Source organism: Hevea brasiliensis, chromosome 14 (assembly GCF_030052815.1).
Source record: "Hevea brasiliensis isolate MT/VB/25A 57/8 chromosome 14, ASM3005281v1, whole genome shotgun sequence".
Taxonomy (NCBI): domain Eukaryota; kingdom Viridiplantae; phylum Streptophyta; class Magnoliopsida; order Malpighiales; family Euphorbiaceae; genus Hevea; species Hevea brasiliensis.
In genome coordinates this window covers 21954899-21971568 of record NC_079506.1, presented here as the reverse complement: position 1 = coordinate 21971568, position 16670 = coordinate 21954899, and the positions used below count along the sequence as shown (strand labels likewise).

At 33.3% G+C, this 16670-nt stretch overlaps 1 protein-coding gene and 1 pseudogene across 1 annotated transcript; both read left to right on the top strand.

Annotated features, from left to right (window-relative positions):
• Positions 1-16670, top strand: part of LOC131173119 (receptor-like protein EIX2) — a 94794-nt pseudogene that overhangs the window by 46958 nt on the left and 31166 nt on the right.
• LOC131172898 (receptor-like protein EIX2) lies at positions 6795-14711 on the top strand. The gene is made up of 5 exons (XM_058134438.1): positions 6795-6858; positions 6945-7055; positions 8690-9024; positions 9345-9678; positions 11758-14711. Exons 1-5 carry the CDS (start codon positions 6795-6797, stop codon positions 14709-14711), a joined length of 3798 nt encoding a protein of 1265 aa, XP_057990421.1.

Below are 16670 nucleotides of genomic sequence, written 5' to 3'. Positions count from 1 at the left end.
AGGAACAGATCCATCTTGATCAACACATACCTCCATATATAACTAGTAGGAGCCAACACATGCCCATATACCCATACACAGTACAAGTATGAAAGCAGTATCAAACTCAAACCGCCTATATATAAGATAACTGTGCTATCTCAGGTCTAAAGATTATATGCACTGATATGATTTATGACAATGCATTGACAAGAGTAAACTCCATGTGCTTATCATAAGTGTCACTGGTTCGGTGTACTTATCATGTATAAGTGCCTATCATGCTTGTTATATGGCATGAGACTCACCATTCCATCTTATTTATATCTCATATAAATAACTTGGGAACAAACATGAATACAATCTTTCTGGATAAGTCATGTCCTTATTATGAAGTATCCTCGATCGTGAACCTATTTATGATACTTTGTACTAGAAATACTGTCACCCATATTCTTAACAACTTAAGAATAAAATTTCTAACAAAATATCAATGGACCTTTTCTATTACACATAAATATATTATGTAAACGAGAAAGTGGAAATGCCTTTTTTATTAATAAAATATGTACAAGATACATACTAAATGATATGCTCTAGGGCATACTACTAACACTCGCCACCTTCGAAAAGTAAGAAAATTGTTTTAAAATCCCTTGTAGTATATTTAATGGATTACCAGTAGGCGAAGTATGGTAATTCATTAGATGTAGTACGGGATCATGTTACATCTTACTGAGGGGTAGGGTGTGACATGTTTAGTAGTATCAGAGCAATGGTTTTAAAGTAAATTTTGAACTGTGAATTTGAAATATTTTGTTGGTAAATACAACTGCTCAAATATTTGATACATATAGTACAATTACATCATAAATATGAATTAATGAAGAGAAATCTTCTTATGTAGGTTATCCTGAGAAAAGAAAATTTTCTGAATAGAAATGGAAGAGGGAAATAAACTAGTAGAACAACCAAATACGGTTGAGGCACAAGGGGAGGCCTCAGCTCCTCAGAGTGTCGAAGGCTCGACTGTACCAATTCCACTAGTATAAATCACCGCACAAGTGGCACAGCAAATGGCCACCTTCTTCCAATAAATGGCTAAAGGTTTGTCAGCCCAAGCTCAAACCCAAGCTCAAGCCCAAGTACAGACTCAACCCCCACAAGGGTAGTATGAAATAGAAAGAATGAGAAATCTATGGGTCAGAACTCGAATAGGCAATTGGGGAAAAGAAAAGAATTTGAGGAACCCCGAATTTATAGATATGACAGAGGCGGATCATCAGGGTGGAAGCAATTCAGAACCCGTCAGCAAAGAATTCAAAGTTCCTACCCTATCCATGTCTGTGAGATATGTGGCAAGTTACACGGGGGTATTTGCTATAAGGTTATTGGAGCCTGCTTCAATTGTGGTGGAATCGAGCATTACGCCCGAGATTGTATTAGCACATGTCGATTTATGCCACATACTACACCAGAGGAATCAGTCCAAGGTTCTGATTTTAGAGGCTCATTAATAGTCAGTAGGGGCAAAGGTAGAAGTAAAGACAACACTTCGGGTAATCCTAGCACAATGGACCAACTCGAGCAGAGGAATACACTAGAAAGATGGAATGCCATGCATCGAGGGGAAGAAACAGAGACTTCAGATGTAGTTGTCGGTACGTTCTTCACTTTTGAAAGGAATAATTATGTACTATTTGATTCCGGCTCTACTTATTTATATGCTAATGCTAAAATTATATGTTCTACTGCTATTCCCTTGCATGGAGACAAATTTTGATGTGTTAATGATTAGTCTTTTAGGATAAGAATTGCGATAATAAGTGTAATTGGAATTAATTTTGAAAAAGTTTCTAGTGAGAGACATCTCCTAGACTATGATAAATTATAAAGTTAATTAGTAAGCCTAATTAGGTAAGGCAAGAGGACCTAAAAGTAAGTTGTAGTAATATAGCTACCTTAGATACAGGTAAGGGTATTACTGCTGATAGATGTCAGTGGGTACCATAATCAAAATAAGTTTAAGATATTAGTGGATTTGAAAGAAATAAGATATAGGAAAGTTTGATCTATTGAGATGTATCGTAGTAACTATGCAATATTCTTGATGTTTGTGTTGTAAGCTGCAGATTACAGTACTGACTTGGGATTTATTGTGTAGAGCTACGTACTACCCAATAGTACACAAGGATAAGAATTGTTACAAATGGCTTTCGCTCTGGTATAAATATACCAGAATAGAGTTTAATTACTAGAACTGAGTTTGAAAATCCTAATTCGGGATTTAAAACTCTATAATTAGAATATCAAAAGATCATGGTTGCAAGGTAGTGAGAGTTAATGACTCCGTTACCCTAGCACGAATTATAGTACATCAGGAATTATTATGGGACTAGAGATTTTAGTATGGTCAAAATTTAAAAATAACACTTATAGGGCTAAGTCATCCAGTCTCTGATATAAGGTTTATAATTGTTCTGGTATTGCAATGGATCTTTTGCTCAAAGTTTAGTAAGGAACAATATTCTATTTGTGTAGCAGTAAGACACAAAAATATGATTTTGTTCCCCTAAAAGAGACAGGATGCTATGGATGATAATTATAACTTATAAAACAGTTAAGAAATGATGTTCTATTGATAACAGTAATTCGATAGGAACTAGTTGGTCAGGTATTCTTTAGGAAGAGCACAATTTTATTGTGCAGATCATAAGGATTAGATTAGGATTAATGCGAAACTTTGGAATAGCATGGGAAAAAGGAGAGTCCGGTAGACTCCCTTCTTAAGGTTAAAGAATTGTGTATGGTTCAATAAAAAAAAAGGTAATGATTGCAAACCAGCAAAAAATAAGCTATAGGATATCGGTAGATAAAAGAAAATATATAAGTAAAAATTAGAATAGTTGGTGCAAATGTAATAAAGAAATGTTATGAATATTAGTTAAAGTGTTGACTAGAATGGTCAGAGGACCAAATCAAAGTAATATTGAAGTATAGCGGATTTATTAGGGATGATAAGAGGTGCTAAATCATGACTCGATAGTCAAGTTAAAGAAGAAGATAAGATTGAGGAATAAAATAATTAAAGTTAAGTTGTGGAATAAAAAAAAAGGAAACAAATAGAACAGTAAGAAATGAGAAAAACACTTGATGAGGAATTGCCACTAGGGCAAACAACCTACTTAAGACGCGTAACGATATCCCGAACTATTTTATCAAGAAAGAAATAAGTTAAACAAAAGCAAACAAGATAGTGCAAAATGACACATAAGCCTTGGTCGTAAATGGAGATGGTAAGATAATGGTTATGGACCTATAGCCAATAAAGAGATAAGCAGTTCATATAGGGCCAACAAGGTCATTAAAAAAAAAAAAGACTATAAAGGAAAATAATTGCTAAAATAACAGCAAGAAAATATTAAAATATTCCAAACTAAAATGAAAGTTGCATCAAATGATCAAGAGATTTGATAAGAAAAGAGTAAAACTAAGTTCTCACCCATAGGATCATACGAGGTCCTAGAAAAAGTGGATCCACTAGCACACAGATTTGCTTACCTCTAAAATTGAAATAAATTTGAATCTAACTTATGACAGAAGCTCATAAGAAACTTGGCACACGAAGTGAGCAATCGATGAGTAAATGGTATTAGTTAAAGTGCTGTAGAACCATCATTCAGGCCAGGAAGCTACTTGGGAGCGTGAATAGGACATGAGGAGACAGCACCCACAACTCTTTAGAGACTGATACCAAGTAAAATTTCGAGATGAAATTTCTTTTAAGGGGGGGAGAATTATAACACCCCTATTTGCATTGCCTGGTAAATTATACTGTTTCGGTGACCAGTATCGGTCCGGATAATTAAGGGAATTAGAATCACATCTAAGACAACTAGATAAGCCTTGAACGCAAATAATTAGTAATTGCCAAATAGTTAATTATAAAGAAGAAAAACAAAGCATAAAAAGTTAAATGAGCCGGGAGTCACAGCGATGGGTGACCTTCCCGGGAAATAACTGCGAGGTCAATCGTAACCAGAATTCTAAATCAAAAAATGTGACACCGCAGTCCGTAGGATTATTAGAACACAAAGTGGAAAAGAGAAAATCATGAAAAAGAGTTGTTAAGCAGGTCAAATAATTAGGTCAGGGATCCGGAAGAAATATCGAATAACTTGCAAACCGGATTGATCTAGCGAGGGGCAATTTAGTCAATTTACCCCTAGAGCTGATTCCTGACCTAACTATCCAATAAAATCAGAAAAAAGAAAATTTCAGAATTAAGAATTAAATTAAAGAACTAATGGAAAAATAAATACAAAAGAAAAAGAAAATTAAAAAAGTTTAATTACATCACTTGGATGACATCATGGGTGATGTCAAAAATCTAATTTAATTTTTCCTACAAATATTGACCAAGTCAAATAAGAATAAGAGACATAAAATAACAAAAAAGAAAAAAAAAATCACTCTTCTTCTTCCCTAGTGTGCCGCCCTTCCTCTCTCTCTCACCACCATGGATGAACCTCCATAAAAGCTTGAGTTCAAGCTTTAAAACTCCCACTAAACCTACTTTGACCCCAAACTAATCTATAAAAACCTGTTAGATCAACTTGAGGAAGCTTTAGAAGAAGGATGAAAAGGAAGAAAGTGAAGATTGAACTTCAAAGTTTAAGGTTAGTGAGTTAAATTGAAAATTCTAGTTTATTACTTGTGTTCTTGGTGTAAGTAGCTTAGATTTTAACTTAAAATCAAAAGAAAACTTATTGGGTTACCAAAAGAGAATTTCGGCCAGTCTCAGTTAAGGTTTGAAATGAATGATTTTGATGTGTTTAATTGGTTGTTGAGGTTGAATGAAGTATCTAAACATTCAATGTGCATTTTGAATACATTAGATTTGAACTCTATGTAATTAGGGTTTTAAACATGTGAAAAATTGGAGAAAAAGTTGAGAATTATTCAATTGAACTGCTTACAATAGTAGCATTGAACACCACTTTTGTTACCTCCCTACTGTTGTTTTTGATTTTGGTGCTCATGACCTTGTTCTCATCCTCTGCCTCGACCACCTCTTCCACGAAATCCACCTCTGCCACGTCCTCTGCTGCTTGCTTCTCTTTGCTCATTTTTCTAGTGTGATGCCTCCCCCTTCACATGAAAAACCTTTTCTTCATTCTTCTCATCTAACCTATTCAGTCTTGCCTCATGGGATTGCAGTGACCCCATCAATTCATCAAATGAGTAGGTAGCCAAGTCTTTGGATTCTTCTATAGCTACTACTACATGATCAAACTTTGGAGTCAAACTCCGCAACACTTTTGCAACTATGGTTTGATCAGAAATCTTTTCTGCATAGGACCTCATTTGATTAACAATTGTAGTTATTCTAGATAAAAACTCTTGCACTGATTCTCCACTTTTCATATGCAAGGTTTCAAAATCTAGGCGAAGAGTTTGAAGTTTCACCATGATTACCTTCGAGGAGCCTTGGAACACTATCTGCAAAGTAGTCCAAGCCTCTTTAGTAGTAGTTGCTGCTGCAATTTTTGAGAAATTTGACTCATGTACTGCTTGCTGAATGAAGAATAATGCATTCGAGTCTTTCTTCTTATTCTCTATTAGCCTGGCCTCTTCATCTGGATCAGCAAATCCATTCTCAACCAAGTCCCACAAATCTTGAGACTTGAATAATGTCTTCATCTTAATACTCCAAAACTCATAGCTTTCACCTTTGAAAACTGGAATTGCTAACTGAGAAATGCTCACAACATTGTCGTTAGTTGCCATGAATCTTTACGCCCAGTTACAAACAAACCTGGCTCTGATACCACAAATGTTGGAAATCTGCAGTAAACGCAAAAGGCTGCCACACAAGACTTTTATCAGATAGATGGTGACAAAAAAAATCTGCAGTAGGCTTGAGCTAATTTAGAAATTAAATAAAGCAATAAAAAAAAATAGAGGAATTATAGTAGAAAGACGGGATATAGTTAACTGAAGTTGCTATTTTATTCACTTGCAAAATGAAGTAAACAACAGGCCTATAAATAGGCTTTACACAATAACAAATTAGCGAAAGAATAATAGCAAAATACTAGCATAAAGTAGAAAATAAAGGAACAGAATTAACAACATCCAACTCAGTAAAAAAAAACTAATATTTCGATAACCGACTTTGAATCATTCTCCAACAGTTCTTTGAAGGCTCTTGCAACTACAGATCCTTTGTATCCTGCTTGGGAGATATGTAACACTATGATGTTATCATGGTTAATCCATTCTTTGTCTCAGTCAATTACTCACACTGTGATTTGGATTGATAAGGCAGTAGATGTATGGAAAGATTTGAAGGAAAGGTTTTCTTAGGGAGACATCCTTCAAATTTCAAATCTGCAGGAAGAAATTTATTCTCTCAAGCAAGGTGATCAAACAATTACTGAATATTTTACAGAATTAAAGATATTGTGGGATGAATTAATGAATTTTAGACCTATTCCTAATTGTTCTTTGTGCAAATCCTTATAACTGTGGTTCATTGCTGAAAGGTACAGAGTATTTGGATCATGATTATGTAATAAGATTTTTGAAGGGTCTGAATGATCAATATATTAATGTTAGATCTCAAATAATGATGTTGGATTCATTTCCCACAATCAACAAAGCATTTTCTTTAGTTGTTCAACAAGAAAGATAGATCAGTTCCTCGGGTAATCAAATTGAACCCAAAGTGCTTGTTAATAAAGCTATTAGAGGTAATCAACAAGAATTCAAGCCAAAGTCATTTTGTAGTGGTCCAAGATCATTCACTAATAATGGTCCAAGACCAGCTGCACCTTCTGTTGACACAAGGCTTTGTACTTTTTGTGGGAAGCCAAGGCATACTTTGGAAATATGCTATAAGAAGCATGGCTATCCACTAGGTTTTAAGAGATATTCTGCTGCTACCAATTATGTTAGTACAGATGATGATCCTACTGTTGTTGTTCAGCATTCTGAAGGTACTCCTATTAGTCAATCCCAAGGGAGTCTTGGTAATATTCCTGGTTTTGGTTTCATTCAAGATCAATACCAAGGTTTGTTGGCCCTACTTCAGGCTTCACAAATTAATTCATCTACTAATTCTAACTCAGTTCAGTCTCCTCCTGTTCATACAACCAATCTTGTTTCTTCCTTTGACTCCAACATAGGTAATTATTTTGTTTTTCCTTGTAAAAGTGATTCTGATTAGTGGATCCTTGACACTGGAGCCGCAGATCACATAATTCATTTTTTAAAGTTTTTTTGTTCTTCAAAATTAATTCCTCTTGTTTCTGTCACTTTGCCAAATGGTACTAAAGTCACAACTAACATTTCTAATACTGTCATTCTTTCTTCTCACTTAGTTCTATATGATGAAAAGTATATTCCTGCTTTTCATTTTAATCTCATTTCAGTCACAAAATTAATTTTTTCTTCTGATTGTTGCTTATTTTTTCATAAACAAATGTGTTTTATTCAGAAACTTCCAAACTGGAAGATAATTAGTATAGCTAAAGAGCAAAGAGGCCTCTATACACTGAACAATCCTGCAAGTTCATTTCATTTTCACAAATTCTTTGCTTCTTCCTCTATTGCCTTTGATCCTTGGCATTATAGACTTGGACATCCATTTGATTCAAGACTCAAAATTCTTCAACAATATCTTTCTAGTTTTTCTCCTGTAAATAATGCTAATTGTGACATTTGTCATTTTGCTAAACAAAAGAAACTCTCATTTGCTGTTAGTACCTATATTACAAATAAACCATTTGAATTGATACATGTAGACCTTTGGGGTCCTTTCTCTATTCCATCAGTTCATAATCATAAATTTTCTTGATAATTATGGATGATTACACTAGACATACGTGGATATTTCTTTTACAATCTAAATCTCAAACAAGACAAGTTTTAAAATCTTTTTTTTCTTTAGTTGAAACACAATTTTCTGCCTCAATTAAAATAATAAGAAGTGACAATGGTGCTTAATTTAATATGCCAGTTTTTTATGCAGCAAAAGGAACTATCCATCAAACTTCTTGTGCTGAAACTCCATAACAAAATGGCATTATGAAGAGAAAACATCAACATATCATGAATGTTGCTAGATCCCTTTTATTTCAATCAAATTGACCTAAAGTGTACTGGTCTTACACTATTCTTCATGCTTTTTTCCTCATCAATAGACTTCCTTCTCCCCTTTTCAATAACAAAACTCCCTATGAAATGCTTTATTCTTAAATACCAGATTTTACAGAATTGAAAACATTTGGATCTTTTTGTTTTGCCTCCACCTTGACAGCTCATAGAACTAAATTTGATCCAAGAGCTCGAAAATGTATTTTCTTAGTTTTTAAACCTAAAACTAAAGGATTTATGTTGCTTGACATTCAAAACGGAAACATCTTTACATCCAGACATGTCATTTTTCATGAAAATATATTTCCTTTCCATCACACTTCTACTACCTTCCACCATTAATTTCTCTTCCTCAAAATTCTTCTTTACCTATTTTTGATGATTTCCCCGCCATTCCTTCCACTACTTCACAAAAATCCTTCTTCTTCTGCTTCTCATTCTCCTCTTCCTTCTACTTCCTCACAAAATATTCCTTCTAGATAGTCTCAAAGAATCAAAAGACCTCCATCATACTTGCAAGATTACCATTGCAATCTTATTTTTGTTTCAGTTGTTACCAATGATCTACCAGGTACTCTTTATCCCTTAGAGTCTGTCATTTCATATTCTCATCTTTCTCCTACACATAAACATTTTGTTCTCTCTATTACTGCTCAAGACAAACCTAAAACTTTTCAACAAGCTGTAAAACATGATTGTTGGAGAAAGGCTTTGCAGGCTGAAATCCAGGCTCTTAAGGAAAATAAAACTTGGAATATTACTGAGTTACCTACTTGCAAAACTCCAATGGGTTACAAATGGGTTTTTAAGATCAAATATAAGGCGGATGGGACAATTGAAAGGCATAATGCACATTTAGTTGCAAAAGGGTACTTCAGCAAGAGGGTGTGGATTACTTTGATATATTCAGTCTAGTTGCTAAGATGACTATAATCAGATCGCTATTGGCAATTGCTTCTGCCAACAATTGGATTTTACAACAACTCAATGTCATTAATGCATTCCTTCTTGGTGACCTCCATGAAGAAGTGTATATGGTACTACCACCCAGTTTTTCAAGCTCTAAACCCAACCAAGTTTGTCATCTTTAAAAGTCACTCTATGGACTTAAGCAGGCAAGCAGACAATGGTTTAGCAAACTAACTCAGGCATTGCTCTCATTGGCGTATCATTAATCAAGTTCTGATTACTCTCTTTTTGTTAAGAAAACTTCAACAAATATTATAGTGCTTCTTGTTTATGTCGAGGATGTCATCCTAGCTGGCACTAATCTTGTAGAGATTAATGGAGTAAAAGCCTTTCTTGACCATAAATTTAGAATTAAAGACCTTGAAAATTTAAAATTTTTCCTTGGCCTTGAAGTGACTAGAACTTCTTCTGGTATCATTTTAAGTAAGAGAAAGTATGCCCTTGATATACTCCCTGATGTAGGCTTCTTGGATTCCAAACCGACTCTTACACCAATGGACAACAAGTTGAAACTTAGTCAATCAGCAGGTGATCCTCTCATTGACATTCAACAGTATGGAAGACTTGTTGGTAAGCTTTTGTATTTCACTTCTACAAGGCCGGATCTTTCTTTTGCCACACAACAAGTAAGTTAGTTTATGGACAAACCTACCTCGCAGCACTTGCAAGTAGCACATATAGTTCTAAGGTACATTAAAGGGTCACCAGGAGCAGCAATTTTCTTCCTAGCATCATCAAATTTGCCATTGAAAGCTTTTTCTGATTCGGATTGGGCAGGATGTGTGGATTCTCACAAATCTATAACTGGTTATTGTATTTTTCTTCGAGGGTCATTTATATGTTGGAGAGCTAAGAAGCAATCAACAGTATCTTGATCCTCTTTAGAAGAACAGTATCGAGCACTAGCTTCAACAACTTGTGAGTTACAGTGGTTGTGTTACTTGCTCAAAGATTTCCATGTTCCTCACTCAAACCCAAAGACTTCTTTTACTGTGATAATAAATCAGCTCTCCAGATTGTCGCTAATCCCACCTTCCATGAACGTACTAAGCATATTGAGATATATTGCTATCCGTAAGTGAGGAGGTTCATTCTAGTCTCATCAAATTGCTTCCTTTTTCTTCCATAACTTAGCTAGCAGATATTTGCACAAAGTCGCCTCGTAGCTTCTTTTCAAAGCTTCGCCAAGTCGGGTATGAAGAACATATACTCCTCACTTGGAGGGGCTATTAGACCAGAAATGCAATTAGGCGCTTAGACCGTAAAAATGCATTAGGCGCTAAAACTTCAAAAGTCAGTTAGTCAGTTAGCTAGCTACTTTATGTGTATTTGATTAGTTAGAGACAGTTTCTTAGTTTCTTCTTTAGCTGGTTGTATATATATATATATATATATATATATATATATATATATATATATATATATTTATAGTCTGAAGAGACTCCAGTATTTTTTTGGTTAGTCTCAATCAATAATTTTGTTTTAATTTTTCTCATATGAGATTCATCTAATATTATCATTAAATTGAGGTTTCAAATCTTACCAACCTTTCTTGTTGATAGGCACCAGTAAACTCTACTGGAATCATTTAAAATATTTTATACCCCTGAAATATCTAAGAAATTTCTCTTTAGTCCTATGAGCAGCTGGTCATCAACTTAACTATTTTTTTTTCTCATCTAATTAATAAACAAAAGATCGTGCATAATGGGCAAATCGTGAAATAGGTGGCGAAGTCCTTTTTTTAATAATAATAATAATAATAATAATAATAACAACAACAATAATAATAATTGATGAATATGGAAACTTCACTTGCTTATGGATTAATATGAAATAAAATAAGAATATAACGAATATTATTTTATATTTTAAATATAAAACAATTTTTTCTAAAATTAATTAAATCATGTAAAATAGTTACTTAATTTCCTAGATTAAATAAGTGAAAATTTGTTATTATTGCTGTTCTAATATCTCTTAAGATTGCACATCGATTATGAAAATGTGTATAAAATATATAAATTAATATGTCTTAACAAAAACGCTTTCATTAATTAATTAGGCATAAAAGTAGGGATGACAATAAATTAAGTTTTTGCAGGTATCCGATCTCACTAAACCCTAATAGGATGGATTTGGATAATATATAATCAAGGATTGTGATGAATTTGAGTTTTAAATTTAATAACATAGAAAAAAAATGTATAAAAAATTATTGAATGCATTATATATGCACTCCCTATCTAAATATAAGGTGCCACATTCTTAAAATTAAGAAAAAATTGACCGTTTTGTTTTTAAATGAGCACTATTTTTTAGTGCTATCTGGATATAATAATTTTCCAAAAAGTGTTTCTAATTGGTGGGGGTTAAAACCTGAAAATACGCCACTTATTTTTTATTCAATGGCTGGTAAAAGCTGGTAGACTAAACTGTTTGCAGTCAGCTATACAGAATTAAAAATTGTTACAATTGGTTCCAGTTTTCCCAATATATATCGTGCGACTGAAACTCACCTATGCATGCAGTTTTCTTAGAAAACAAACTTGAAAATTAGACTAAATTCTTTGCTTCTGAACAGGGCATTGAGTGTTTGATCTATGGAGACCTTTCAATTTCTTTGGATCATCTGTCTGTTATCTGCAGAATTAATTTGTGGTGAGGTTGCTCAATTGGTGCACTGCAATGCAGCTGAGAGAGAGGCTCTTCTTGACCTCAAAATGGGTCTTAATGATAGCTGGAGTCGGCTTTCCTCATGGCATGGAACCAATTGCTGTCAATGGTCAGGAATAGCTTGTCACAATACAACTGGTGCTGTTCTCGTAGTTGATCTCCCAAATTCATCAGGTCGTCAGCCATTAGGTGGGGAGATTAGACCTTCACTTGCAAAACTCAAGTCCTTGAAACATCTGGATTTAAGTGGGAACAATTTCGCTGGTAAAATTCCTCATTTCTTGTCCTCTTTGGAGAACTTGCAATATCTAAACCTGTCATATGCTGGGTTTAGTGGTGCAATTCCTCCAAATCTTGGAAACCTCTCTAGCTTGCAGTTCCTTGATGTCTCTTATTGGGGTTTAACTGTTGATAATCTTGAATGGTTGAGCGGTCTTCTTTCACTAAAATATTTGGCAATGAATTCTGTACACCTTTCAAAGTTAGGAGGAGAATGGATTGAGCCATTAAACAAGCTTCCACTTTTATCTGAGTTGCACTTAGAATATTGTGGTTTATCTGGTTTCTCCTATTCTCTTCCTTCTCTTAATTTTACTTCGCTTAAAGTCCTAAACCTTCAGGGCAGCCTCTTCAAGGCTAAGTTGCCAACTTGGCTTGCGAACATTAGCAGCCTTGTATCTGTTGACATCGGAAATAGCTGGTTGACTGGAAGGATTCCACTTGGTTTTGGTGAATTACCAAATTTGCAGTCATTGAAGCTTAATTATAATTTGAAACTCTCAGCAAGTTGCTTCCAACTATTTGCAAGAAGCTGGAAAAAGATACAAATTCTTGATTTATCTATCACTGGGTTACATGGTAGACTTCCTACTCTTCTTGGAAATATGACATCTCTCATTCATTTTGATTTACACTTCAATTATATTGACGGTGGGATTCCAAGCTCCATTGGCAAGCTTTCTAATTTGCAGTACATTGACTTGTCTTTAAACAACCTGACCGGAAGTTTACCGGACTCAATTGGCCATCTCAAGAATCTTGTCGAACTCCGGTTGCACAGTAACTTGCTCCAAGGTTCCATTCCTTCTTCTATTGGAAACTTACAGCGTTTGACTACCCTCACGCTTGCGTCAAATAAGCTAAATGGTACTCTGCCTGCTAGCATTGGACTGCTCTCTGAGTTGTCTTCCCTTCATGTTTCTCTCAATAAATTGACAGGTGTTATTTCAGAAGCACATTTTCGTAGGCTGGGGAAACTGGAGAAAATTGGTCTATCAGAAAATTCTTTCATTCTAAATGTCAGCTCCAACTGGGTCCCTCCTTTCCAAGTCATTTTCTTGCAGATGGGTTCATGCCATCTGGGTCCATCCTTCCCTTCTTGGCTTAGATCTCAAAAACAGGTCCAAGTTTTAGATTTCTCAGGGGCTGGTATTTCCGGTTCTATCCCAAAATGGTTCTGGGGCATGACTAGCATTCTAGCCTTTTTGAATGTTTCTTTCAATAGTTTAGAGGGTCATATACCAAATCCATTCAATGTAACTTCCTATGCAAATGTTGATTTGAGCTCCAACCAATTCAAAGGACCCATTCCTCTTCCAAATGTCTTCTTACTAGATCTTTCTAATAACCAGTTTTCAGGTAGTATACCAGAAAATATTGGTCAAGTCATGTCAATGTTGTCATTTCTTTCACTTTCTGGTAACGAGTTGACCGGTGCAATCCCAGTCTCAATCGGAGAGATATCGCTCGATGTCCTTGATCTCTCAAAAAATAACTTGGCAGGAAGCATTCCTTCAAGCATAGGAAATTGTTCTTCTCTCACTGTTCTAGACCTTCAAAAAAACAATTTGTCTGGTGGGATTCCAAACTCTATAGGTCAGATAACTGGGCTTCAAACACTTCACTTGAGCAACAACCAACTCTCAGGAAAAATTCCATCATCTCTTCAAAATTTGTCAAAGTTGGAAACTTTAGACTTCGGAAACAACATGTTGACAGGAAATTTACCACGATGGATTGGAGAAGATTTTCCGCGTCTCAGGATACTTAGTCTCAGGTCAAATAAATTTTCTGGAGAACTTCCCTTGGCACTTTCAAATTTGAGTTCCCTGCAAATTTTGGATCTGGCGGAAAACCAATTAAATGGTTCCATTCCTGCTAACTTGAGCAATCTTAAAGGCTTGACTCGACAGCAGAACGTTAACCATTATTTGCTTTATGGAACTCTTTCTGAACATCACAATTACCAAGAGAACATATATGTGACCATAAATGGCCTTGAATTAATGTACACTAGGACTCTTTCCCTGCTAACCAGTATAGATATGTCTGGAAACAATTTCAGTGGAGAACTTCCTGAAGCAATAACAAAATTAGTTGGTTTGGAAGTTTTGAATCTATCAAGAAACCACATCAGTGGCCAGATTCCTAAGAGCATTTCAGAATTGCGTCAGTTGTTATCTCTTGATCTCTCAGGCAATAGGCTTTCAGGTCCTATTCCCCAAAGCATATCTTCATTGACATTTCTGGGGAATTTGAATGTGTCAAACAATAACTTGTCAGGCATAATACCTTCTACAAATCAGATGTCAACTTTTAATGCATCCTCTTTTGCTGGGAACCCTGGTCTATGTGGAGATCCTCTTACGGTGAAGTGTTCGAATGATTCAAACAATGGAGGTGACAATTATCCAGATGGTGGAGGGAAGGCAGATCAGGCTGACAATGGCAATGGCTTCATCGATAAATGGTTTTACATGAGCATTGGGGTGGGATTTGCAGCAGGTTTATTGCTTCCTTATTTAGTTTTTGCAATGAAAAGGTCTTGGGGTGGAGTGTACTTTGCATTTGTGGATGGAACTGCTTATAGATTGTCAAGTGAGAAAATGAAAGCAGCTACAAGAAGAAGAAATCGTGGGGCACGCTGACGTTTTTCATTTTTCTTTTGCAAGTCTTAAATTTCTTATACAATCTAGTGAAGTAATTCAGCAAGTCTGGGATGTTAAAGTTGCTTGAATTTGGAGAAAGGGAAATTTAGGAATAAACTTTTTGGAGGGATTATTAGGTGCTTCCGTCACCTCTTACAAGTATGTGAGATTCATCACCTCTTACAGGGATTATTAGGGGAATTCACTTTTACAGTAAAAGAGAATACTATTTTTATATACACCAGAATGTTTTATAATCTTCCAACTTCTTGTTATTTCAACTTAGTTGTATGCTATCTTTTGATTAATTAATTTAAAAGAGTTCATTTGGAATAAATTATTTATAAAAAAAAAATTTTAAATTCTTTCACTTTTTTTTGAATGAAAATTTTGTTTAATTAAAAAAAATTAACTCTTTTATTTTAAACTTAAAACTTAACCAAAAAATCAGTTAAATTGAATTCTTAATAAGAGGAAAAATTCTTCCAGCATTGACATTCTTCCATGACATCTACTAAGGAAGTCCAAAAGTTTAGTCCAAAAGTTTTTAAAATTATAATTTTACCTACAAAATTTAATAATTTTAAAAAAAAGTTATTGTTGGGACCTTTAAAAGTTTTTAAAATTATAATTTTACCTATAAAATTTAATGATTTTTATCAAAAATTACTGTTTACTCTGTAAAATTTTTTAATTTAAAATTTTACCTGCAAAAAATTTACTGTATTTTTTAGAAAATTATTATTTACCCCCTAATATTTTTATTTTTATTGTGGTCTTTGCACTTCTATGTAAATTTCATTTATATTTTTATATTATTCAATTTTTGATCTTTTAATATTATGTATTTTTATTTTAGTCCACATATTTTTATGGAGATTTCATTTAATTTCTTTTTAATATTTATTTTTGGCTCTTTAAAGATTAATTTCTAGTTCCACCCCTAAGTCTTGTCTTGGACTTTTGGGAAAGAATGTAAATAGATTGTTAGTGTATTAGAGTTAAACTCTGTTTATTTTGTGAAAAATATTTTTTATATTTAAAAATGATAATTTTAAATTATTTGACATTTTAAATAAATTAAAAAGTAATAATAGCTGAATTCTAAATAACTAAGACCACACACACACACACACACACACACACACACACACATATATATATATATATATATGGTAAAAAGTCAAGCAGTCAAAGTGATTTAGAGGAGAAAATTGTTAAAAAAAAACATATGATTTTCAAATTTTTACAATTTTATTTTATATTATAAAAATTATTACTTTTATCAATTTTATCCTATCATTAACAAAATTATTATTTTATTAACAGATATGTTATGTCAATTATCACATCATCTTTGACATTATACTAATGATAAAATATAATTATTAAAAGTTAAAAAATATGAGGTTTAATTAGATATTTAATTAGTATAGCTTAAAAAAAATTAAAAGTATAGGGCCTTATATAATTTTTTCTAAAATTATTAGATTTTAAAATATAAATTACTAATTATTATATTTTATGTAGAGTATTAATTAAAATATATAAATTAAAACGGTTTGAATGTCATTCAAGCAATATAACTAAATTTGGGTCTTTAAAATACTTATTGGATTCAAAAAAATAATTTTCACTAGTACTTTATATATTGTTATTCCTAAAATAGTTTAAAGACTAAAAAATAATTTTTTTTTAAATATTTACTATAAAAATTATATATAATTAATTAAAATATATAGAACTACAATAATAATTAGCTTTTCAAAATTAGATAAAATTAGCTACATAAATCATTGTTTTCCATTAATTATGTTTAAAACTAATTTTGTACCGATATTCAAAGATTATAAATTTTTTCAAAATTATTTTCTTATTTTAAGTATCTTTCTTTCTGTTTTCATTTTTTTTGCTACTATTTTATTAAATTTTTATATTGAAACATTTTCATACCAATCA

Bases quoted from the DNA above. Each gene is read 5' to 3' on its own strand.
- LOC131172898 (XM_058134438.1), top strand. From the start codon at position 6,795: ATGGTCCAAGACCAGCTGCACCTTCTGTTGACACAAGGCTTTGTACTT. The intron at 7,056-8,689 runs GTTTGTTGGCCC...TTTTTGTTTCAG, and splicing joins CATTCAAGATCAATACCAAG to TTGTTACCAATGATCTACCA. The intron at 9,679-11,757 runs GTAAGCTTTTGT...TGTTATCTGCAG, and splicing joins ACAGTATGGAAGACTTGTTG to AATTAATTTGTGGTGAGGTT.